The sequence below is a fragment of the Anolis carolinensis genome, chromosome 5 (assembly GCF_035594765.1).
Source record: "Anolis carolinensis isolate JA03-04 chromosome 5, rAnoCar3.1.pri, whole genome shotgun sequence".
Classification (NCBI taxonomy): Eukaryota; Metazoa; Chordata; class Lepidosauria; order Squamata; family Dactyloidae; genus Anolis; species Anolis carolinensis.
In genome coordinates this window covers 169,472,231-169,496,622 of record NC_085845.1, presented here as the reverse complement: position 1 = coordinate 169,496,622, position 24,392 = coordinate 169,472,231, and the positions used below count along the sequence as shown (strand labels likewise).

At 39.1% G+C, this 24,392-nt stretch overlaps 1 protein-coding gene across 1 annotated transcript; it reads left to right on the top strand.

The window, feature by feature from the left end:
- The first annotated feature begins 1,291 nt into the window (after window positions 1-1,291).
- On the top strand, window positions 1,292-22,246 carry LOC100558940 (cytochrome P450 2D14). The gene is made up of 9 exons (XM_008110768.3): window positions 1,292-1,590; window positions 3,249-3,420; window positions 5,107-5,259; window positions 7,511-7,671; window positions 8,556-8,729; window positions 11,531-11,672; window positions 15,258-15,445; window positions 17,932-18,073; window positions 19,099-22,246. The coding sequence occupies exons 1-9, from the start codon at window positions 1,360-1,362 to the stop codon at window positions 19,275-19,277; spliced, it is 1,542 nt and encodes a 513-aa protein (XP_008108975.2). The 5' UTR covers window positions 1,292-1,359; the 3' UTR covers window positions 19,278-22,246.
- Window positions 22,247-24,392: the final 2,146 nt, after the last annotated feature.

Genomic DNA, 24,392 nt, shown 5'->3' with positions numbered 1-24,392 from the left:
GTCTTTCCACTACATTTGTTTTATAGTATAATCTGTTCAGATGTTCACAGAAGCAAATAACTTCACATGAAAAAATGTGTCTTGCTGGAGAATACCAAGGTAATCTCTCTCCAAGTTCTGCCCTCCAATTTCCCCTTTCCTGTTTTAACCCAAACACATTTTTAAATAGGTGATTTAAAAATTGGATGAAAGCTCTTAGGTATTGAATTGAGAAACACTTTCCATTTTATTCCTTACATATAGGTGATACAATTTGAGAAGGCATGCAACAAGAACAAAGTACTGTAATAAAACAACCATATATTCTAAATTATTTATAATTATAAGATAATTATATCTTATATATATGAAATGTATTTTATCAAGTTTATGCTGCTGACAGTTATTACTTTTGTTTCAGAACATAAGATATCTCTTTTAGTGCTGGGAAAGTTGTGTATTATTTTTATTTTTGATTTACTCTATTGATAACCCACCCTTCTCACCCCAAGGGGGACTTAGGGCGGCTTACATAATTTGGCACAATTTGATGCCACAGTTTAACAATATATAGCAAAACAAATTACAAGCAATAAAATAAATGGAACATATCAATATAATAAAACTTTAAAACTTTAAAACATAACACATAGTCCTGTTAATTAGTTATTATTATTATTATTGATAATAATAATAATTATCCCACTTTTATCTCTTGATTGAGACATAAAGCACAAAACAACACTAAAAAGCAAAACAATATGCATGCTTGTCTTCCAATAACCTGTCAGCTTCATTCATCTCAAATTCTACTGCGTAGAGGCATCCCTAATGGAGGAAATTAGTGACGAGAAAGACAGAAGCTGCTTACTCAGAGGCAGAACACCCAGAGAACAAAAATGCCAAACAAAAATTTCTTTGGACTCTGCAAAGAGGAGTGCTGGGTGGCTGTTATGTTCCTTTGGAAAACCGGTTAGTATTAAGGTTACTAGTTACCTCCCTGATCTACAAGAAACACCAACTGGATTTGATAGCACTTTAAAATGTGTCAAATATAACTTAATTGCCTGATGTGCACAGGTGGCTGGACAGTAGATGGTATCTACCACAAATATCTGCAAAATGGGTATCTACATGAGCAATGCATGCCATGTTACTATCCTGTCATTGGACTTAATTTAACTCCTGATGCAATCAAAAATCTGTCGCAGTGTTCTAGCACAGACACACCTAGAGTGGGTCACACTCTAGTAACAATCTGAAGCAGAAAAGAAAGAGCAGGAAGGAGAGCATGAAAGTGCTGCGAAGGCTGGAATAAGGGAAATCTGCATCACAAGTACTGGAGAGGAAAAAATAAACTAAGGGAAGATATTAACTTCAATGGCTGTGATTCCAGGTTCTGTCTCTTGGCTGTGGATCCAGGTCTCAAACTTTTGGAATGGCCTGACAGCATTGTCCATGTGTCTCCTGTTTCTTGCCCTTTCCCTGCTGTTTGATCATGTGAAGCGGAGGAAGCCACCCAACCGCTTTCCACCAGGACCTACTCCTCTGCCTTTCTTCGGAAATGTACTATTATTTCTCAGAAAAAAACCAGTTGTTTTTTTCAAGTCTGTAAGTATTAGCTCATCCAATTCTGAGAGCAATGCACATTATGGAATAGCAGCTATTATCCAAGTATTCAGAAGTAATGTTAAATGAACAAATAATACATTTCTATAACATTCCTAGTTTTTGTTCTGTTTTTGAAATATTGTTGGTGAGTGTTGTTTTGTAAATATGTACAAATGTTTGAATTTTGAAGTAATGTGTTTCCCTGCTGGTCATAGAGCATCCCCACTAAATTTTCATTTGATTTCTTGGACCTTGTTATCTCTTGTTCTTCCTTTATTGTTGTTACTTTCTATTCCTCTGCACTGAGTAGTTTTCACACAAAAGGCCAAACAGTTGCATTCAGGGATCTGCCTCTATTTATGTCCCTTTTATTTTTGCTTTTTGTCTGACCTTAACTGCTTGAAGAGTTTCTTTACATTGAGGCTTCTCTTTCTTTTTTGCTGTAGATTGTGTTGTTTTTCATTCCTCTCTCAAAATATCCCAGGCTTCAGCCCACACTTCTCCTGGCTCCTACTCAATTAGGCTAAATAGTGCAAATCTATGTGTTACATTGTCTTTAAATTCTACAGGGATGTTCTTTGGGTTGTATTTTAGCACAGTGGTTGGTTTAGTGTTATTTTGCTTTATTCTAATTTTTAATATTAGAAGTTCATGGTCTGTGCTTCAATCTGTTCCTGGTCTTGTTTTTACAGAGAATTGAGCTTTTCCATCTTCTGCTTTCAATTATGTAATCTATTTACTTCCTTTTCTACATTCTCCATAAGGTGATGTCAATGTATACAGTTATGCCTTTGGCTGCTTGAAGAATTTATTTACAATGAACAACTTTTTGGCCTCATAAAATTCAGTAAAGTCAGTCTACTGCAGGCAAGCATAGATCTCAGAAGTAATTATCATGCAACCTTAACACATGGCCAATGGTAAAGAATTCAGGAATCTCTAGCTCAACAACTGGAGGACTGTAAGACTTCCACTAATGTCCTACAGCCAACTATCAGTCCCAATTACAGTTAGACCTTCTGAATCTGTAGGAACTTGATCAATCCACACTTACATAATAATAATAATAATAATAATAATAATAATAATAACAACAACAACAACAACAACAACAACAATAATATCTTTATTTTTATCTCACTTGGAGTGGCTCACATAAGTGCCATTTATTCAGATGGGTGTATTCAAGTTGAGACTACTGAACTAATTTAGTATAGTGGTAGCCTTCATCTAAATTACTTGCACGTAATCTAAACTAGCCAGAATGACAGGGAATAGTTCCAGATAAGGCTTTAAATGTGCTTTCCTTGTACCTCCTTTACATAGTTCCCTGACATTCCTAGGCATCATTGTTAATTTATAATTTTCCCCATGCTTTCACCATTTTTACTCTGATTGTACAGGGAAAGAAGAGCATTGCAATTTCTTTACGGATGGTTGTCTCAAAAGGGGGGGGGGGCTCTTTGGGATGCCTCTTCTCTTACCCTTCTTTTAAATTAATCCTGAAACACTAGTCTTTGTAGAAGTATGCAAGGTTGAAAGATATCTAATCTTTGGGAATTTGCAAAGTTTTACTGCATTGTCCTCTATTTTAGTTGTACTTTCTGAATTTCAGACTTCTTCCCCTCCTCCCCCATTTTCTTTTGTATATATTATAGCTGCAGAAAAAATATGGACCAGTAGTTTCATTCCAGTTTGGATGGATTAATATTATCATGTTGAGTGGGTTCAAGATAGTTAAGGAAGCACATGGACCAAAAGCTGAAAACTTTGTTGACCGATCACCATTCCCACTGTTCTCTATGCTGGGCCGTGGAAAGAAATGCCAAGGCAAGTGTTCAGGCTCTGGTAGAACGGGCTATTTATGATATACTTAAATGCTTGCAAAGTAGGAGGGATGTATCTATTTAGGTAGAAATTGGTCTCTGTATATGCATGAGCAGAAAAATTGGGTCCCATCTCTTCTCCCCCGTAACCTATTACAGTAGAGTCTCACTTATCCAACATAAACGGGTCGGCAGAATGTTGGATAAGCGAATATGTTGGATAATAAGGAGGGATTAAGGAAAAGCCTATTAAACATCAAATTAGGTTATGCTTTTACAAATTAAGCACCAAAACATCATGTTATACAACAAATTTGACAGAAAAAGTAGTTCAATACACAGTAATGCTATGTAGTAATTACTGTATTTACGAATTTAGCACCAAAATATCACGATGTATTGAAAACATTGACTACAAAAATGCGTTGGATAATCCAGAATGTTGGATAAGCGAGTGTTGGATAAGTGAGACTCTACTGTAATTGCAAAGGGGTTGCATGCCAATTGAAATAACCACCTATTGCTATTGAAGGATACAACAGCTCATTCAGAACAAGATATCCATTTGATTTAAACAAAGTATCTTTTTCTGACAGAGCAGCAGCCATTGAGGAAAGGAGAAATGCAGGGAAAGGACCCCCTTTGTGATGATTCAGAAGTGACAAAAGCTATACTTGTCTCCTCTTTTATTTATTTTTTGTGAATTACCCATTTAAACATTCCAGAAGCAAGTAAGGAAGGAGATAAAGATGTAGCAGGTAGATGGATGGTCTTGTAAAACAGGGTGATATTCATACAGTTTTCTAGATATTGTTAGATTCCAACTCTCCGCATTCTTTACTGTTTGCTATACTGGATAGGGCTTATGGGTATAGCACTTAGGCATCTTGAAAGTAGTACCATTTCCATGCCTTCCCAGTGTGGGGTACTAGCTAGGTCTTATACAGCAAAATCAACAATGAGTCTTGTGACAAAGAGTCAACAAATCTGTTTGAAATGTCTAAAAGTCACTGAAATATTGCACTAGACACCTCTAAATGGAGAGAGTGTTTTTGGTTGTCATCCAGTCTTCAGTTCTTGCAGAAGTCAAAATTCTGGGAGAGGGGAAGTATACTAGAAGTAAAAAAAAAATTGAATGTACTGGGAATTGAGTAGATGTCACACAGTCTGAGAGCTTTTGGTTCACCCAAATTGCTGCAGTCAGTTTCCAGTCAGAAATCTAAACAAGTAGCTTTTTCATATTTAGTTAGTTGGTTACAGAAAATAGGAGAGAAATCTCTGTGGCACTGATAATTAGAGTACTGAAGAAGTTAAAAGGATGGATACAGGAAAGGACTAAAGCATTCTTGCTAGGATTTCTGCAATTCAAAAAAGAATGGAAAACTGATAGAGAGCTGATCGAAGTATAACAAGATCCCTGATTTTAGACAAAAGGGAGCAGAGGAAAAGAGGGCTGCATGGATCATTTTTTAAGATATTAGGTACAGACCTTGGTAATACCACATACAAATCAACTAAAAAATAGGTGTGGACCTTGTGAGACACTTGTCCTTTTCCAAGGCAAGATTAGGACATGGGTCAATGAATCCAAACTGCAGGAAAAGATATTCAGGAAGGCTGCACTGGATAGCTCTTGTGGTCTCTTCCAATTCTGTGATCAATTGTCAGTAATTTCTTTTATATCCTTTAGGAGTCCTAGTAGCAACATGCAGCGATGGTTGGAGGGAGCAGAGGAAATTCATTGTGTCCAGTCTCAAAAACTTTGGAGTTGGGAAGAAATCAATTGAAAAGAGAATATGTGAAGAAGCTCGATATTTGTGCTCTGAGTTCAGTTCAAAAGAAGGTATGTCTCCATTCCAAGGACACTGTGTGGGGTGCAGGCCTGTAGCCAGGATTTTGATTTGGGGTGGGCTGAGTCTGAGTGAGAGACCATCTACCCTAGCAAACCTTTTGTATTGTTATCCCAATATCTCCGTGAATATGGGATATATTGAGCCTGGTGATCAGATCATGATATGAATAAACATAACAGTTTAAATAATAAATGTTATTTATTTACTTTCATTAACAAAATGTTTAGAATACTTTTTGACTTATTATTTACTTTACAGCAACAGTCTTCTTTTCTTCTCCCCAGCCATTTTGTCAATTACTTTTTCTGGTTTGATAGTGATTTCCGGATGGATGGAAATCATTGCTAGTCCACTAAGTCTCTGGTCTGTCATTAAACTTCTAGATACACTTTTCACTCTCTTCATGGTTGAAAATGATCTTTCCATACTGCATGTCATTACTGGCAGAGTAGCTAACACAGTCAAAAGGAAATTTATTGACTGATAGGTTTTGTCACACAGTTCCAACACTTTAAGTACCTCGGTATCTTTCTTAATTGATGTTTTAATATTACACCACATTATGTACTCAGCCTTGACGGAAGCAAGTACTGCATCATTTTCAAAGTATTCTGACAGTTGTTGCATATGGTGGACTTCCTCTAGACCTGAAAACTTAGAGAGGAGAACCTGGAAACTGGTTAAAATGTCTTCAGTTGACATGAACCTTTCAGTCATGTTCTGTATGAGTGAATCAACACATGGTATGAACACCACAACTTTGAAATAATCTTCTACAGAATTAGTCCCTGGATTTGCCCGATGCACCTGTCCTGAACTTTGTCTTGGAATAGTCAAGTTGCTTTGAAATATTTTTTCAGATGTTCTTCATGCTAAGTCAAAGAGTTTTACAAAATGATCTTTTGAATCTGCTCTCAAAATTTCTAAAGACTTTAACAGTGACTTAGCATGGTTTATGGCAGATGCCAGATCAAGACTTTTTTCCTGAAGAAAAATTGATAGGGGCAAAGTAAGGCTGAAGAGTTGTTCACAAACAAACAGGCTAGCAATGAAATGACTTTTTTCATTTGCAGTCAAAAAGTTTGAAGCTGAAGAAGAGATTTTCCATGGGTTCTCTGAGATTTCTTCTAAGGCAACTACAATTGGCTTAAATAGTTCAACAAATGTCAATACATTGTCATGCCTCTCAATGAAAAGAGTCTCACATAAACGTGTCAGTCGTTTTTTCTTTGTTTCTGGCACATGAACGCTAATATTAATCTGCAAAATATTGTTAGCACTTGAACTGTTTCTGAAGAAATTTGTTATTTCTTTTATTGTTCCAAGACCATTTCTGACAGAAGAGTTTGAAAATGTATCACTCAATGCAAGGTTCAGTCGATGATTTGCACAATGAAAATATCTTGTTTTGGGGTATGTTTCTCAAATTCTTGTTTGAACTCCAGTTAGATGGCCAGCCATGGTGGCAACTCCATAAAACAGGGCATTGAACCAAGCCAATGCTGGATCTGGACCAAACTTGGCACATAGAGCCAATGTGCCCAGCAGTGCATACAGGCAGGGACTGGGGGATGATTGCCCTTTTCAAATGGTAGTTGTTGTTTACCTGGATCCAGAAAGCACTGAAGGCAGCCAACATCATATCTGGACCAAACATGGCCAACTGTGCATACAGGACAGGCGGGGATTGGGGGTGATTGACCTTGGATCTGGGAGTTGCAGTGTGCCCTTATCCAGAGGGCATTGAACCAAGCTAACGCTGGATCTGGACTAAACTTGGCACATAGAGCCAATGTGCCCAACTGTGCATAGAGGCAGGGGTTGGGGAATGATTGCCCTTTTTCAAATGGGAGTTGCTGTTTACCTTAAAAGCCATGCAATACATGAAATACTATAGGCACCCTGCACCTCCCATTCTAGAGTACAGAATCTGAGCATTTTCTTTGCTAACTCAATATGTGATATGTGGATGGTAGAACATCAAGATAGATTTCATTATCACAAAAAGGAGCCACATTATTTGCATCCACCCATAGCCCTGAACTAAATAGTGTTACATTATGGAAAAGTAAATGTTTGTGATAATATTTAAGGGCACTTGAGTCATAATACTTTCTTGTCTGGATTGTTTTGTAATCCAAATATTTGCATAATGGTCACTTAAAGAGATGCAAGACACAGATGATGCCAATAAGTGTAACTATGTAACTCTATATTTTTGCTGGTTTTTGTCTCTTACAGGCTCTCTTTTTGATCCACAGACCCTTGTCAATAGGGCAGTTGGTAATATTTTCTGTTTAATAGCTTTGGGTGATCGTTTTGATTACAATGATGAAAACTTCATAAAGATAATGCATTTGACAGAAGGCCTCTTGACGGGAGTAGCCAAAAACCTGATCCAGGTATCTTCATTAGTTTGATTGGGGATTAAAGGGAGAAAGCCAATCAGATTTGCTGGGGAAACAGGCAAGACAGGGCTTCTTAGTTGCCATAGCCCAATTATAGAATGCCTTCACCAAGGAAGTCTTTCACCCTTTATTGGACCATAGTTACAAAACTATCCCTTCCGGAGATTTGAATGTCCTTGAGACTTGGCATTGATACTAAACATCCCAGTTACTGATATATTACAGCGAGAGACTATGGTCCTTAAACATGTTTCTATCTTTTGTAACTTGAATAAATTGTTTTGCTATTTATGTCATGAGTTGTCTTAAAAGTAGAAATATCAGATAGCCTGTGTATACATCCTTTGATAAATGATATACAAAAAAAGCTTGAACTGGTAGGGTAGAAATGAGAAACGGATAAAAAGGGGAGGAAGAGTAACTGCCTATATTACTAACTGTATGAAAAAGGGAAGGGGGAAGGAATCTAGTAGCATCTTTAAGAGAAAGCATATTTAAAGGAGCCTGTTAAATTCAGTAACTATCATTACTGAGTGTTTCTAGAGGTGAGGGAAAAGCTCTAGTCTTGTCAGTTGTTCAGATTGGCTGTATGCTTTTAATCAGAAAATTATCAGAGTTAAGAAGGTTAAGATGGACCTTTTCCACGATCCATCTTTTTGATCCATATTAGATTATGAAGATGACAAGGTGATAATTATGACAGTTGCTGTGGTTTTGTTGTTTTTGGAGGGCCCTACATTCCGCATTAAGTGCCTTAGGGTTTTGTCTGTGAAATGTTGAAGGGAATAGTAATGCATTTCCATTTCAAGTGAAATATCTAATACTTACTTTTGAATTTTAAAAAATTCTTACGTGTTTCTTCTTTGCTCCTATGCCAGTTTATATTTCTAGGATCCTGGTTCTCCTATATTCCTGGACCTCATCATAAAGTTAAGCAAACCTTTGAAGCTTACAGAGCTTTTATAATTGAGATTATAAATGAACATAAGAAAACCAGAGACCCAACCTGTCCAAGAGATTTGACTGATGCATTTTTGGAAGAGATAGAAAAGGTAGGAAGATGCTTATGGACACTCTGGAATTTGTTTTAAAGTTTTTGGTTTCAACTAATTCGTGATTTAAAAAAAATCCTCTGTAAATTATACTGGTAGTAATGGTAAAGGACTTGATAGAAAAACAGCTAGACCTCCTTTGTTAGTATATCCCAGGCATGGGCAAACCTTGGCCCTCCAGGTGTTTTGGACTTCAACTCCCACAATACCTAACAGCCTTGGGCCTTTTCCTTTCCTTCCTCAGTCACGGCTGAGGAATTGTGGGAGTTGAAGTCCAAAACACCTGGAGGGCTGAAGTTTGCCCATGCCTGGGACATCCGCTCATCTCTTTAAGGCCCAGATTAAGCCTTTCTTACCAACGTGATTAAAAGAATTTTCACTTTGTGCCCAACCAGTAAAATTACAGAAACTAGAACTCTATAATACTATCTCTAAAATTGCCACCAACCCCATTTCCAAATATATCACATTTCAGCTCCTAAGCTTCTCAAAATGGCTCAACAAAATGCTAGAACACAGCAGTTTGCCAAACATTGCAAAAGTAAAAAGCTGAAAGATATAACACTGTCCCCAAATGGGTTGAAATTGAAATCAAAAGTGGGCCGGGCTGTGGCGCAGCTGTTGAGCAGCTGCCTTAAATCACTCTGACCATGAGGTCATGAGTTCGAGGCCAGCCCGTGGCGGGGTGAGCACCCGTCAATTAAAAAAAATAAAAAATAGCCCCTGCTCGTTGCTGACCTAGCAACCCGAAAGATAGTTGCATCTATCAAGTAGGAGATAAGGTACCACTTATAAGTGGGGAGGCAAGATTAACTAATTTACGACCTGGAATGAGGAAGTGCCGTCAGTGTGGATGATGAAGCAGCTGCTCCCCCCTGTGGCCAGAATCGAACATCCCCTCAGAAGAAGGTTAACTTGCCTCTGCGTGTGTGTCTCTCAGTCTCTGTTTGATGTGTCTATGGGCATTGAATGTTTGCCCTATGTGTGTTATAATGTGATCCGCCCTGAGTCCCCTTCGGGGTGAGAAGGGCGGAATATAAATACTGTAAATAAATAAATAAATAAATAAATAAAAAGTGAGACTGCTCACTCACTCGCTCTTTCTGTTTTGATCAACTTTTGACCAATGGGGGTGGTTCTGGGGATTTTTGAAGGTATACTGCACTTAGAGAATAAGGAAGCAAAACCAACTGGACATTTTTAACCTATGAGAGGAGATCAGCATATAGATAGATCTGCTGAAAGATAATGATCATCCAAAGGGAAAAGGTAAATTCAATCACCAATCTGTGAAAGTGCAAGTGCTATGCAGAGAGACCCATATTCATCGGGAGATCCATTTTCCCTGTTCGTGGAAGAAACTGGTTAACTGTGGTCACTAATATACGTAATCCTGAAACATCCACTGTGTCAGGTTTAAAGGAACAAACAGCAGTCCCTCCACTTTCACAGTAGATTGGGATGCAGCCCACATGAAAGTGGAATAATTGTTAATAAAATCACACTTTTTAAAACCTGAGAGTATCCCTCTCAGTCCTCCCGTTGACTTCCAGCGGAGGTTGACCATAGTACTGAAATAGAGCAATGTAGAGCGGTCATGGGTAGGGAGATCCAGGCCACTAGGCAGAGCCTGACAAAGAAGCCAATGTTCCAGAATAAATCTCACCAAGGTATTTATTCAATCAGCTGATAGTGATGTCAGCTTGCTGTATCCCATCAAAGTAAGCTGAAATTCAGTACAGCGCAAAACAGTCATTTTTATATAATGCTACCCTTTGAAAGGAGCCCCAGTGGCAAAGTGTGTTAAAGCACTGAGCTGCTGACCGAAAGATCCCAGGTTCAAGCCGCTATTAGCCCCAGCTCCTGCCAATCTAGCAGTTCAAAAACATGCAAATGTGAGTAGATCAATAGGTACTGCTCCAGCGGGAAGGTAACGGCGCTCCATGCAGTCATGCCGGCTACATGACCTTAGAGGTGTCTATGGACAATGCCAGATCTTCGGCTTAAAAATGGAGATGAGCACCAACCCCCAGAGTCAGACATGACTGGACTTAACGTCAGGGGAAACCTTTACCTTTACCTATTGTTTTAATAGAACAGTGCCATCTAGTAGCGAAGATGCTACTTGTGTACAAAGCATTATTTTAAATCATTCTAACAACAATAATTACAACAGGTTGAGTAATGTTTTAGTAATTTTCATGATTTTAAAAAAAGTGATCCACTTAAGCCATCCCAAATTGCTCCCCCCCCCAAAAAAAGCTAAAGTCACACAAAATATTATTCAACTTGTTAGAATTATTAAAATATAATGTTTTCCACACAAGTAGCATCTCTGCTACTAGATGGCGCTGTTCCATTAAAATAATAACTACTAAAACTCCGTTTGCCTCACCTCTAGCAGACCTCTGAAGATGCCAGCCACAGATGCAGGTGAAATGTCAGGAGAGAATGCTACTGGAACATGACCCCATAGCCTGAAAAACACACAGCAACTGAACTTCTAAAATGATTCTTTTTCTAAGCTCTGCATATACCACAATGTGTAATTATTAATTAAATGGCTAATGATAACATGTCTCAGTTCAATGTAAATGTGTTAGTCTTCAAACAAATGCTTCTAAGGTCTGCTTATGTACTCATTGTAATGTTTCAATACAAAAAATAATAGTTTTTGTTTTCCCAGTGCCTTTTCTTTGCCCCAGTGCATTTTGTAATGACAAGTAACATGCAGCATTATCGCACAAATAAACACACGTGCCATTTAAACACACTTTGCTGATTTGTTTAATTTCCTCTAGGCTAAAGGGAATCCTGAGAGCAGCTTCAATGAACCAAACCTGGTTGTTCTTCTGTGTGAGATGCTTGGGGTTGGCGTTGAAACCACAGCGGCCACCATGCGCTGGGGACTTCTCTGCATGATCCTTCATCCTGACATCCAGAGTAAGTAAACGTCACTGAGGAAAATGTAGGCTCTAGTAGACTACCAAGGCATTCACTTTGTCTATGTGACCTTCTTGGAAACTTTGAGGTTTCCATCCATGGAACTTTATATCAGAGCATTTTAAAAATTATTTTGGTGGTGATGATTTTACTATTTTGGTGCAGGTGATTTCAAGTTTCATGTCTGAAGTAGCATTATCTATCAGTGTGGTCTAATGAAATGACCACCACCAGAATAAATTTTCTCTGCTTTTGAGTAATTTGGCTGTTATGGCATAAGAATAGGATGGATGCTATGGCTAGAAAAGGTATATAAGTGAATTAAATCAGAAGTTCATGAAGGGAACTGAACAAAAATCAGGATAATATGCTCTTCCTAATGGGCACAGCAACTAGGATAGTACTAGCTAAAGTTTGGAAACAAAACAAGATACCCTCCATGAATGAATGGATTTAAAAACTATTAGATCTGATAAAAATGGAAATTTTAACACAGAAGTTAAGAGACGCAAAAAAGAAAACGGACTGGTCAAGCTTCAGAGACTTTATTCAAAAGAGTGGAAACACATTCATTATTGATCTTTCAGAGATATGACAGATAAACAATCAGGAAAATTCAACTGGACATTAAAATGGACATTGAAGATGTGAATCACAAAACTTCTCAAGAGGTCAATAGGACCTGTTTTTTTTATTTATTTATTTTTTCCATTTTTGTTAAATCTTGTTTCTTACTTAATCTTATATGCTTTATTACTAGCTTTCACTCACTCAACTTTATTCTCCACTGCATTGTTTTCCTAGCTTTCGTTGTAAATAGCACTTGAAAAGCAATAAAAATTAATTGATAAAAAAAGAAGTTCATGAAGGGAGGAGCCCCTGGTGGTGCAGCGGATTAAAGCGCTGAGCTGCTGAACTTGCGGACCGAAAGGTTGCAGGTTCGAATTTGGGGAGCGGGGTGAGCTCCCACTGTTAGCCCCAGCTGCTGCCAACCTAGCAGTTCGAAAACATGCAAATGTGAGTACATCAATAGGTGTTGTGGGAAGGTAACGGTGCTCCATGCAGTCATGCCGGCCACATGACCTTGGACAATGCCAGCTCTTCGACTTAGAAATGGAGATGAGCATCAACCCCCCCCCCCCCCGAGTTGGACACAACTGGACTTAATGTCAGGGGAAAACCTTTACCTTTTTCATGAAGGGAATTAGGACTTTATCACACGAAGCCATTATTCCAATGTAGTTATGCTATCTCTGATGCCAGAAACATACTTGCAAGTATAACACCTCTCTCCATTTGGGCAATTGGACTGATTTGTGCTCACATAATAATTCTTCTGCAATCCCTCATAACTTCACCTTCTCTGTAATTTTTTAATTTTGAAAATAATGTCAATTTTGCACTTTCAGCGATTGTTAATTTGAGGAAACAGCAAATATTACTGTAAAATATTAAATAAAAATGTGTACAGTGGCACGCAATGGGGGTCAAAACCAAAGATGATGGACCTGCTTCAATGCCAGTTTGCCCCCCACGTGCAATAAGGACCTTATTTGCATAATTTATGGACCTTATTTAAGGGTCTTATTTAAGGGTCTGGAGAACAAGCCCTATGAGGAGCGGCTTAAAGAGCTGGGCATGTTTAGCCTGCAGAAGAGAAGGCTGAGAGGAGACATGATAGCCATGTACAAATACGTGAAGGGAAGTCATAGGGAGGAGGGAGCAAGCTTGTTTTCTGCTGCCCTGCAGACTAGGACACGGAACAATGGCTTCAAACTACAGGAAAGGAGATTCCACCTGAACATCAGGAAGAACTTCCTCACTGTGAGGGCTGTTCGACAGTGGAACTCTCTCCCCGGGGCCGTGGTGGAGGCTCCTTCTTTGGAGGCTTTTAAGCAGAGGCTGGATGGCCATCTGTCGGGGGTGCTTTGAATGCGATTTCCTGCTTCTTAGCAGGGGGTTGGACTGGATGGCCCATGTGGTCTCTTCCAACTCTACTATTCTATGATTCTATGATTCTATAATGAACATCAGAGTATACGTCTCAATAAATACATAAATAAATAGTTTAGCTGTAGTTAGACTACAAATTTTATAAGCTTTGTTATCGAGCCTAATTTAAAATCTTTCCTTTCTAAATAGGCTGTTACAGAATTTCCCCTCTGACCAAGATAAATGCCTCAAACAATATTGAATATTACTGGAATATGTTCAACCCATGTTTTCTTTGTCCAGACATTTTCTTGAATTTTTTTAAAAAAACTTTTTTCTTTTTTATTATCCAGTGGTTTCTGACTTTATGCTTTCTCGTGGTGTCCTTATGGCAGCATTCCATGGACAATGGCACCAACAGGTTTAGTTAATTAATTATGAACCCATATAAATCCAGGGCTGGGCTGTGGTGCGGCTGGTTAGTAGCCAGCTGCAATAAATCACTACTGACCGAGAGCTCATGAGTTCGAAACCAGCCCAGGTCGGATTGAGTGCCCAACCATTAAATAGCCTAGCTCATTGTTTACCTAAGCAACCCAAAAGAAAATTTAAGGATCGCTTATGCGGGGAGGCTAATTTAACTAATTTACGTCACCATTAAAACATCCAGCATCGTGGGTGTGGAAGAATGAGGAAGTACTCCATCAAGGACTCAGAGTCACAGTGGATAATGAAGCAGCAGCTCCCCTGTGGCCGGAATCGAGCATACCCTCATGAAGCCGGAAGCTGGAAAATGTTAAATAGCCTATGTGTCTCTGTCTGTATGTTGTATATCTAATGGCATTGAATGTTTGCCATGTATATGTACATTGTGATTTGCCCTGAGTCCCCTTTGGGGTGAGAAGGGCAGAATATAAATATTGTAAAAAAATAAATAAATAAAAATTTCCAGTTTCATTGGATCCAGCTGAGCGGAGTGACTGGGAACAGTCATGACATTTCAGAGAATATGTTGGGCTCTTAAACTTCATTTAGTTTACATTGTAAGACAATAGCTTTTTTAGACATTTTTCATGTCAGGAGTGACTTGAGAAACTGTAATTGGCCATCTGCAAGGACATTGCCCATAGGACATCTGGATGCTTTACCATCCTGTGAGAGGCTTCTCTCATGTCCCCGCATGAGGCGCTGGAGCTGACAAACGGGAGCTCACCCCGCTCCCTGGATTCAAACTGCCAACCTTTCAGTCAGTAGTCCTGCCGGCACAAGGCTCCAACCCATTGTGCCACCGGGGGCTCCTTTTGTAGACTAAATGACGTTTGAGGCAAGGGACAGTCCTTACTGTCCCACCTCCTATTCCACTTTACTGAAATAACTAGGAGCAATCAGTGGATGTTTGGGGGAAAATTATTTTCCAGCACTTACGCATTTACTGCTGCCCGAAGTGTTTACGTCTTTGGTGACAAATATGACTAAGAATACCATACTAAGATACTTATTGGAGGAAGGATGGGAAAGATTTGCTACATATTAATAGTGAAATCCTACATATTTCTCTCAAATGTGAGATCTAGTATGTTCTATAGGCCTTGAACCCATCTCATGGAGAATAGGATCACAGTGTAATTGTTTTAAATTAATTAACATTTGCAGAAAAAGTCCAGGATGAAATCGATGCAGTGATCGGCAGAACAAAATCACCCACAATGGAGGACCAGCCAAATATGCCTTATACTACTGCTGTTATCTATGAAATCCAGCGTTGGGCGGATATTGCACCATATACGATTCCTTATGTGGCACAAAAAGATACTGAAATTGGCAAGTTCATCATACCTAAGGTACAGTCCCAAATATATCTATTTTATGCAACAAATATTTATTAAATCAGAATTTGATTGGTCATGTGTCACAGCTTGATACTCTAAATAAGCCAGAACCAGAATCAATAGATTCACTGGCATACTATATTTTGAAAACTGGCTCGAAGTCTTCTTGGAATATATGCTATTTTATGCATCAATTGCAAAAAGATTGATTACAATTTTTCTGCCCTCGCAAGCTATCTTTTTAAATGGTGCACTGGCCTCACAGGGTACAGAGTTGATTCTTATATAGCGATAGTCAACAAAGACTTTTATAAATAATGAAAAGGTTTAAATTCCAAATTCTATCAAACTCCTGGTTAAAAATCCCTAAAGAGGGATGTTAGATTGCTATGAAGATAGTCTTTGCTTAATCAATTTCTGTGTTTTTTCTTTCTTGGTTTTTATACTTGAAGCAAAGTCTCCTCTGTCCTTGGAGTTATCTCAGGCATGGGCAAACTTGGGCCCTCCAGGTGTTTTGGACTTCATCTCCAAAAATTCCTAACAACCTGAGGGGGAAAAGTTAGGGGCTGACTTAGGCTGTTAGTTCACATTTGACCACAAGTTCAACATGAGTCAGCAGTGTGATGTGGCAGCCAGCAATATCAATGTGATTGTTGGCTGCATCTTCAGCAATAAAGTGTTGGACTGAGGGAAGTAATCGTCTACCTCGGTCTGGAATATTGTGTCTAGTTCTGAACACTGCAGGGATAGTATTATATTCACAAGCTGGAACATGTCTAGGAAACAATCAAGTTGGTGAAATATTTGGAAGCCATGCCCTATGGGGAGTGGCTTTAAAGAACTGGATACGTTCAGCTTGTAGAAGAAAAAAATCAACTCTTTTGCAGCTGCATGACCCACCAAGCTCATTCAGAATAATATGGGCCAAGGCTGTGTTTAGCAGCTTGAGCCATATCAACGAAAGTCTTGGCTTACTCTGAATTTTCCCCAAGAAACTGGAGTAAACCACGACACAGGGCTTCATCCCATTTGGGGATGAAAGCGGGTGAAATTGTCTTATTTGCATGATGTTTAAAGAAGATGGGGAATTTACTCTCCACCATCACACAGGATCGCCTCCTCCCATTTCTAGCTCAATCATCCTCTGAATTTCCCACCACACAGGCTAGCAATGTCTCCTCCCATGTCACAGTTATAAAGCATTTCTCTCAATGGGATCTTCCCCTCTTCACTTTGAATTCCTTCTCTTGAGTAGACCAGCACAGTTTTAGCTCCTTTTGCCATGATCTTTCCTCCTTTGAATTCCTCCACTTTTAATACTCATTTCAATGGAATTTTTTCTCCACTTACCACTCCTTTGAATATGGTGGCCTGTCTCTAGAGCAGTGGTTCCCAACCTGTGATCCGTGGACCACCAGTGGTCCACAAGAATGAAAATATGGTCTGTGGTCTCACCATTACTACTTCATTGCCTCGAAACCTTGCAGCAACGAGAGCAAATGGTCTTGCCAAACTCTCTTATAGTGCCAAGGCAACGGGGATGTCAGGAGGGGAGACACTGACTACCACCGAAAGATTACTACTACCACATCAGCCTTATATTATTAAATATGGTTTTCTGTGGGCGAACAGGTGGCGGCTACTGAATGGCATATGTTCTGTATCAGAAACTAGAGCTGATGTGGTCTATCCAATCCAATTTTCTGAATCAGCAGTCCAAATAGCCAAACCGAATCTAAAGCTGACCAAAAACTGATTCATAACCCTTTTGGTACTAAAGTTGGAATGTAGTCCCTGGTCAAGTGGTCCCTGCTAAAGTAGTCCCTGGTCAAAAAAAGGTTGGCAACCACTGCTCTAGAAGAGACCAGAACATTTTTTAAACACTTTTTTCAATGTCTTTAAACCACGAATGCACAGACGTATTATGGAGGAGCACGTCATAAAATCCAGTTTAACAGAGAAATCAACCACATCCTATCCCGCAGGCAGATACCAATTTTTAGGCATTTCTACATGCATGCAATGGACTGGAGTCATTTTGTACCCAGCTTGAAATCCTCCCACACTGCAGAGACAAGCAACAACCAAAAGTAGTCCTATGTCTTTTGACAGGCTCTGTGGGAGTCCGTGTTTGAATTGTCTTTGAAGTGCACAGAAACAGATGAAAGCCATCTGATAAGTCCATATGAGCAGTTGGACTGGTTCAGAGAAAGTGCCATGCCCTAGTGATATAAATCAGATGCCAGCTTACTATGCAAGACTCTCTAACATCCTCTCATCAAAATGATGCCTTTACTCACTTCACTGATTGCTGACCAAGATGACCACAAGTATCTCCATAAGCTCTCTGGTGTACAGAAAACCAAACAATCTTTTTATTAAAGCTCTGCATATTATTATTTATTATTGTCATCATGTTAAATAGTGATAAAGGAAGTGTCAGGTAACATCAATGTAACCACAGAATTGTAAACATCTTTGTTTCTGTCTCATATTAGGATACCATTGTCTTCACTAATTTGTCTTCTGTGCTGAAGGATGAAACTGTGTGGGAGAAACCACATGAATTTTACCCAGAGAACTTTCTGGATGCAAATGGGCAGCTTGTCAAGCGAGAGGCCTTCCTGCCTTTTTCTATAGGTAAATTTAAAAGAAGGATGAAGATACCTTAAAAGCATCAGTTGTCAATTTTGTAAAATGTAGAAAATCAAGAATAATATTTGTCAAAATCCGTTTTCTTGAGAAAAGAAAGCATAATGTAGATGCAAGCATCCTCATATAAAAAGTACACAATTGAATTGCATTCTGCCAGTATTACCAGTGTGGTCCTGACATTTTCTTCCACTTCTAAGATTCTCTGATCTGAGTCTGAACTCAATCCAGCAATGACCTGTACTTAACAAGCTTAGCACAGGATGAAAATAATATGAGTTTAATTCTAATTTGTATTTTCACTCTTCTGAAAGAAGCTCTGTAGTCCCTGTTGCGTTGTATGCCTTCAAATCATTTCTACCTTATGACAGATTGATCACGGGGTTCTAGTAAGCTGGCAGAATTTGTTCAGGGTGGTTGGCCTTGTCTTCCTCTGAGGCTGAGTGAATGTGACCTGCTCAAAGTCACTCAGTGGGTCCCCATGGCCCAGAGGGGATTTGAACCCTGGTTTCCCAGTGTCCTAGACCACATGTATCAAATTCAAGGCCTTCAGGCTGAATCTGTCATTTAATGTGGCCCTCCTGGCATCATTAGACATCATGACTAGAGCTGATGTGATTTGTGATACAGCATGATCTAGAAGGCTGCCGTTTATTCTATTTAGTCAGGATTGTGGAGATTTAATTTAATTCACATGGCAGATAATCTGAAATGATTTTAGTTGTCATTCAGTAACATCTGGGGACCCAAACTGGATGAAAAATGAAAGGGCATGGATCACTGTGTGAAAAAAATTATATTTGACACTCTGTATCAATGGATTTTCCATCCATGGATCCAAGGGCCCTTTGAAGGTAACCATAAGGCTAAAGTAGCCCTTGATGAAAACCACCACACCAGGCTGTATTTCTATATATTTCTTAGGTGAGAACTAATAGAACAAGAGACATGCATTCAGTGGTATTCTCACTTGTTTTCTCCTGCACAAAACATTTCCCTTCTTCTTTCCATAGGTCGCCATGCCTGCCCAGGAGAACAATTGGCAAAAGCTGAGCTCTTCATCTTCTTCACTAGCATATTGCAACATTTCACCTTGTGCAGCCCCAAAAACTCTCCCAGACCTACAGATGAAAGAGTATATGCCATAACTGTCAATCCAGTGCCATTCCAGATGTGTGCCATTCCTAGATAATATCTGAAATAAGCTGAGAGGTACATGTTTTGTTGTTTATTCGTTCAGTCTCTTCCGACTCTTCGTGACCTATGGAAAAGCCCACGCCAGAGCTCCCTGTCAGTCGTGGCCACCCCCAGCTCCTTCAAGCTCAAGCCACTCACTTCAAGAATAACATCCATCCATCTTGCCCTTGGTCGGCCCCTCTTCCTTTTTCCTTCCATTTTCCCCAACATCATTATCTTCTCCGAGCTTTCCTGTCTTCTCATTATGTGGTCAAAGTACTTCATCTTTGCCTCTAATATCCTTGAGCAGTTGGGCATTATTTCCTGGAGGATGGACTGGTTGGATCTTCTTGCAGTCCAAGGCACTCTCAGAATTTTCCTCCAACACCACAGTTCAAAAGCGTTTATCTTCCTTTGCTCAGCCTTCCTTATGGTCCAGCTCTCGCATACATAGATTACTACAGGGAATGCCATTACTTTAATTATGAGGATCTTCGTTGCAGTGTGATGTCTCTACTCTTCACTATTTTAGCGAGGTTGGTCATTGCTCTCCTCCCAAGAAGTAAACATCTTCTCCCTCTATTTTCCAATTATCAATCAGTCTAATTGCTATAATTCTGTTTTTTTATGTTTAACTGCAACCCAGCTTTGGCACTTTTTTCTTTCACCTTGGATATAAGGCTCCTCAACCCCTCCTTGCTTTCAGCCATCAAAGTGGTATCATCTGCATATCTAAGGTTGTTAATGTTTCCTTCAGCAATTTTAACTCCAGCCTTGGAGACATCAAGCCGCGCATGTTGCCTGATGTGTTTTGCATATCAGTTGAATAGGTAAGGTGAGAGTATACAGCCCTGCCGTACTCCTTTCCCAATCTTCAACCAGTCTGTTGTTCTGTGGTTTGTTCTTACTGTTGCTACTTGGTTGTTATACAGATTCCTCAGGAGACAGACAAGGTGACTTGGTATCCCCATACCACCAAGAACTTGCCACAATTTATTATGATCCATACAGTCAAAAGCTTTAGAATAGTAAATAAAACAGAAATATATGTATTTCTGAAACTCCCTGGTTTCCTCCATTATCCAGCAGATATTGGCAATTTGGTCTCTCATTCCTCTGCATTTTCTAAACCTAGACTGTACATCTGGCAACTCTTGCTCCATGTATTGCTGGAATCTGCCGTGTAGGATCTTGAGCATGATCTTACTGGCATGTGAAATAACTGCCACTGCACAAAAGTTTGAGCATTCTTCAGTGTTTCCCAACACCTTTTTTGATATAGGGATATAAGTTGAATTTCTCCAATCTGATGGCCATTCTTGTGTTTTCCATATTTGCTGGCATATGGCATGCATCACCTTGACAACATCCTCTTTCAAGATTTTAAACATGGCCTTCCCATCTTGAGTGTCCCTTCATGGTTTCGCTTGTGGCATTATTGAGGTGCTCAAGTTCTAGCACCGCAACAAAGCAACAATCCTCTGCTAGAGGAAGTACAAGTACAGGAAACAAAATGGTGAAAATGTTTTGAATTTTCTTTGGATTTTCTTGCTCTGAATAAAAATATATTGAGGGAAACAATATCCTGACATCCACTATCAAATTTTTAAAAGGCTTCACTTATTTTCTCCTTCAACTGGAAAAATCAGGGCCATCATTCAAAGAAAGGATGTTGGCAGTTCTCGACCCTCCACCTATTTTGTCCAACTTGTCTCTAGTGAAAGGAGAGCTGCCTTCAATTTCATTACTCTGTCCCCACTCCAGCATGGTTTCCATTCTTTTCCAACACTCACCAAGCTGCTGTTTTTCTTTCTCACTGGATAAGAATTAGAGCAAAACAAAGCCTATGGAGCCCCTGCACCTTATTTTGAAAGGAATTTGCTAATTTGGGTTAAATTTCCTTCCTTCCAGTTCCTCAGTTTGTATAATATGCAAATGGTACACATGATGATGATGATGATGATGATGATGATGATGATGATGATGATGATGATGATGATGATTTAGTATTCTGGGGAATTCCATATTTACGCTGCATGGAAAATAGCATTCATTATCCAACTTCATATTGAAACAAAGATGGATATTGTCCTCATTTGTCATATCACCTAGGTCAGGAGGAGTGAGTGATGCCAAAGTGTAACAAAAGAAATGTAGCAACAGAAGGAACATGACATAGCTGTGAGAGAAGCCTTACACTCCTCTAATTGAACAGGAGAGTTGATTTTAATCAGCACAGAGCTTACTGTGAGCATTGTTTCAGGATGTTGCCATAGAATGTATTTAAGAAATCTTCTTGAACTTCTTTAATCCATTTTACAGTTTACAGTAATATGTATGCTGGCCAGATTATTTTAAATAGATTTGTAGCCACCTTTTAAAGCTTACCCAGATAAAAGATAATGTGATAATTCTTTTATGCTTCTTTCAATAAAACACTGATAGAGTTACCATATTTCTTCTATTCCAAGATGCCATAGACTGTACAAAACACCCTGATTTCATAACACTTGCACATGCAGTGCTAATACACACACCATTTTTACAGATGTTTATATGGGGAAGTGGGGAATGTGTCAGAGTTAAAGAAACAGTAAAATGTAGATAGGATAATTTGTTACCTTACAAGGCTTTTGGAAGAAGTGACAGCGATTGTTTCTTAACAATTAAACATCTGGAAGAAGGTGTTTATATCTTGTGACGTCAAGGGTTTCTGTGTAAGCTCTCTCTTTTTCTCTGAGGGTCAAATCAACCATAATGGCTATTGTGATCCCTGCATTTGTCCTTGTTTATTTTTAATTTAATTACAAGTGAGGAGAATTGGGAAGAGTAATAAAATGTGAAGATGTGGAAAGTGTATGATCCCTTCTCTCCCCTGGATCTGGGCCTTCAAGTTGCCTATCAAGTTATGAAGACAGTCTTAATGAGAGTCATGTCTATGCAGAAACAGCTTTTATGGATGCAATAAAAATATTCTTCACCCAACTATAGCCTCTGTGATGGGTAGGGTGCATTTTCCTCAAGTGCACAGCAGAAGAAGGAAGGATCGTCCTTTCCTGTTTTGTCCACCATCAATGGATATTTAGGCTACAACCCCCTCAAACAATTGTTTAGTAATAAGGTCAATTTATTTATTATGCAGAACACTGCAATGGCTGAGGGATAATGCATGTGAACACACGGGCCCCATTTAGTCATTTTTCATCAGCATGGAAAGCAACTGTTTCTAGATTTCAATCTTCCATGAATGCATGGAACCCACTTTTTAGATCCCATGTAACCAACATATTTCATACATCAAATGTTCAATACATCTGATGTTAAATGTGAAACAGCAGACAGCTCAGTTTGCTGTCTGCTGTCAATTTTTTGGATAATTCTAATCACTTTTGTGGAGAAAGTAAAATAGAAAAGGGAAGGGATCTACTGGATGGAGTGCATGATAAACACGGCGTTCATTACCCATTCTTCTGGTGAAAAATTCCTTCAAGTTCTGATGCCAACAATAGAAAAATACTTATGTCTTCAAATTCATTTTCCATGGTTCAACAGTGCCTGTCCTTAACCAGATATACATTTTAACTGAACTGATATCACAATCATATCACCAAAAAAAGACTATATATGCTTAAAGGCAATGGTATGAGGGAAGAAGTTTGGGAGGGGGGACGAGCACAGAGGACAAAGCCCCCTTTGTTGCAATAAGCTCTGCGTTAGTTACATCTTAACTTGAAATGCTGACATAGATTCACCTTATGAGTTATCCTACCTACCAATCAATCCCTGTTTCAGCCTACTTGTTGGAAGAACTAGTAGCCATGCTGGGATAAGATGCCCATTACAGTGTGAACTCCTGTGTGAGGTTGCATCTGCCAAGTGAGGTTGGTGTGTGCCCAAGGGGTGGCACTAGGATTGTTGACATCCAGTGTGATAACTCATGGTGTCACTCCCATGGATCACTTCCTAGTCCAAGACCATACCAGAATTTTGCAACTACAACAGCAGCAATGGAAACAAGAGTGTGTACATATAGTGCATGTAGACAAAACTACATGATTTGCAGCACCATTGGTCAATCATAAAGGCTCTGACAGGAGCATATGCACATTAGAAGTTTCAAAATAAATTAACATTGAGGTTTAGCCTTGTAACCATATAAATACCAAATAGGTAAACGAAAGTTGGGATATGTTTATATTTGAAAAATCTGCAGCTGGGCTGATCATTAAGGATGTTACTCCAAGGTCCTAAATGGGCATCCTGCTTTTAGGAAGTAGATAACTTGCCCAAGTCCACCCACATCAGATAGGATACTGACTATAGGGATGTGGAGAAGAGTGTCTGAATTAACAAAGCATAAAACAAAGCAAAAGTTGCCAAACTATTGAATGTGCATTGGCTGGTGGCTAACAGACATCATGATAATGTAAAACCAAACGAAATCAAACAATTGAACATAGGGAGAGTAGGAAGTATCCAAAGAAAGAAAATGGCCAACACTTGAATTTATGGTGGGTGCCTCAATTTATTCTCACTCACCCTGAAAGTTTACCAACAAATACTTACCGTATTTCTCCCAGTGACAGAATGCCTTGGGCAGACCTCTAGTGCTCTGAATAGCCACACAAATGCCAAACCATGGTACACCCCAGTTCCCCACTTGGTGGAAATGAGGGGACTCTGGGAACCAGGGGCTGAGGAATGTGAATGGAAATCCCCATGGGAATCCCTGACAACAATACAGCAAGATAGCAAAATAGAACATGTTTTATTTAACGAGCAGTAGTAAAACTGTGGAATAGTGATGAAAACGTATCATGGAATTGATGTAATCTCAGATAATTTCTCCTCATAAATATTGTGATTTTGAAGTGCTTGTGGGTACGGATTTCTCAGCAGCACAATTAGTACATAAAACCACCGGTTTTCTCCCTTTTCTTCACATCACTTTGGTTTCTTCCTTATGGAGTTATTTTGGCTAAATTGCAACACCAATCTATTGCTTGTGCCCAGATTTACAGAATAAAGATATAAAAACATAGACAGATCCATACATGCATAATTAATAAATAGCACTAAATAAATTATTAGCAAAAGGTTTTTGCTTCTGCCTCCTACAGATGCCCAGGAG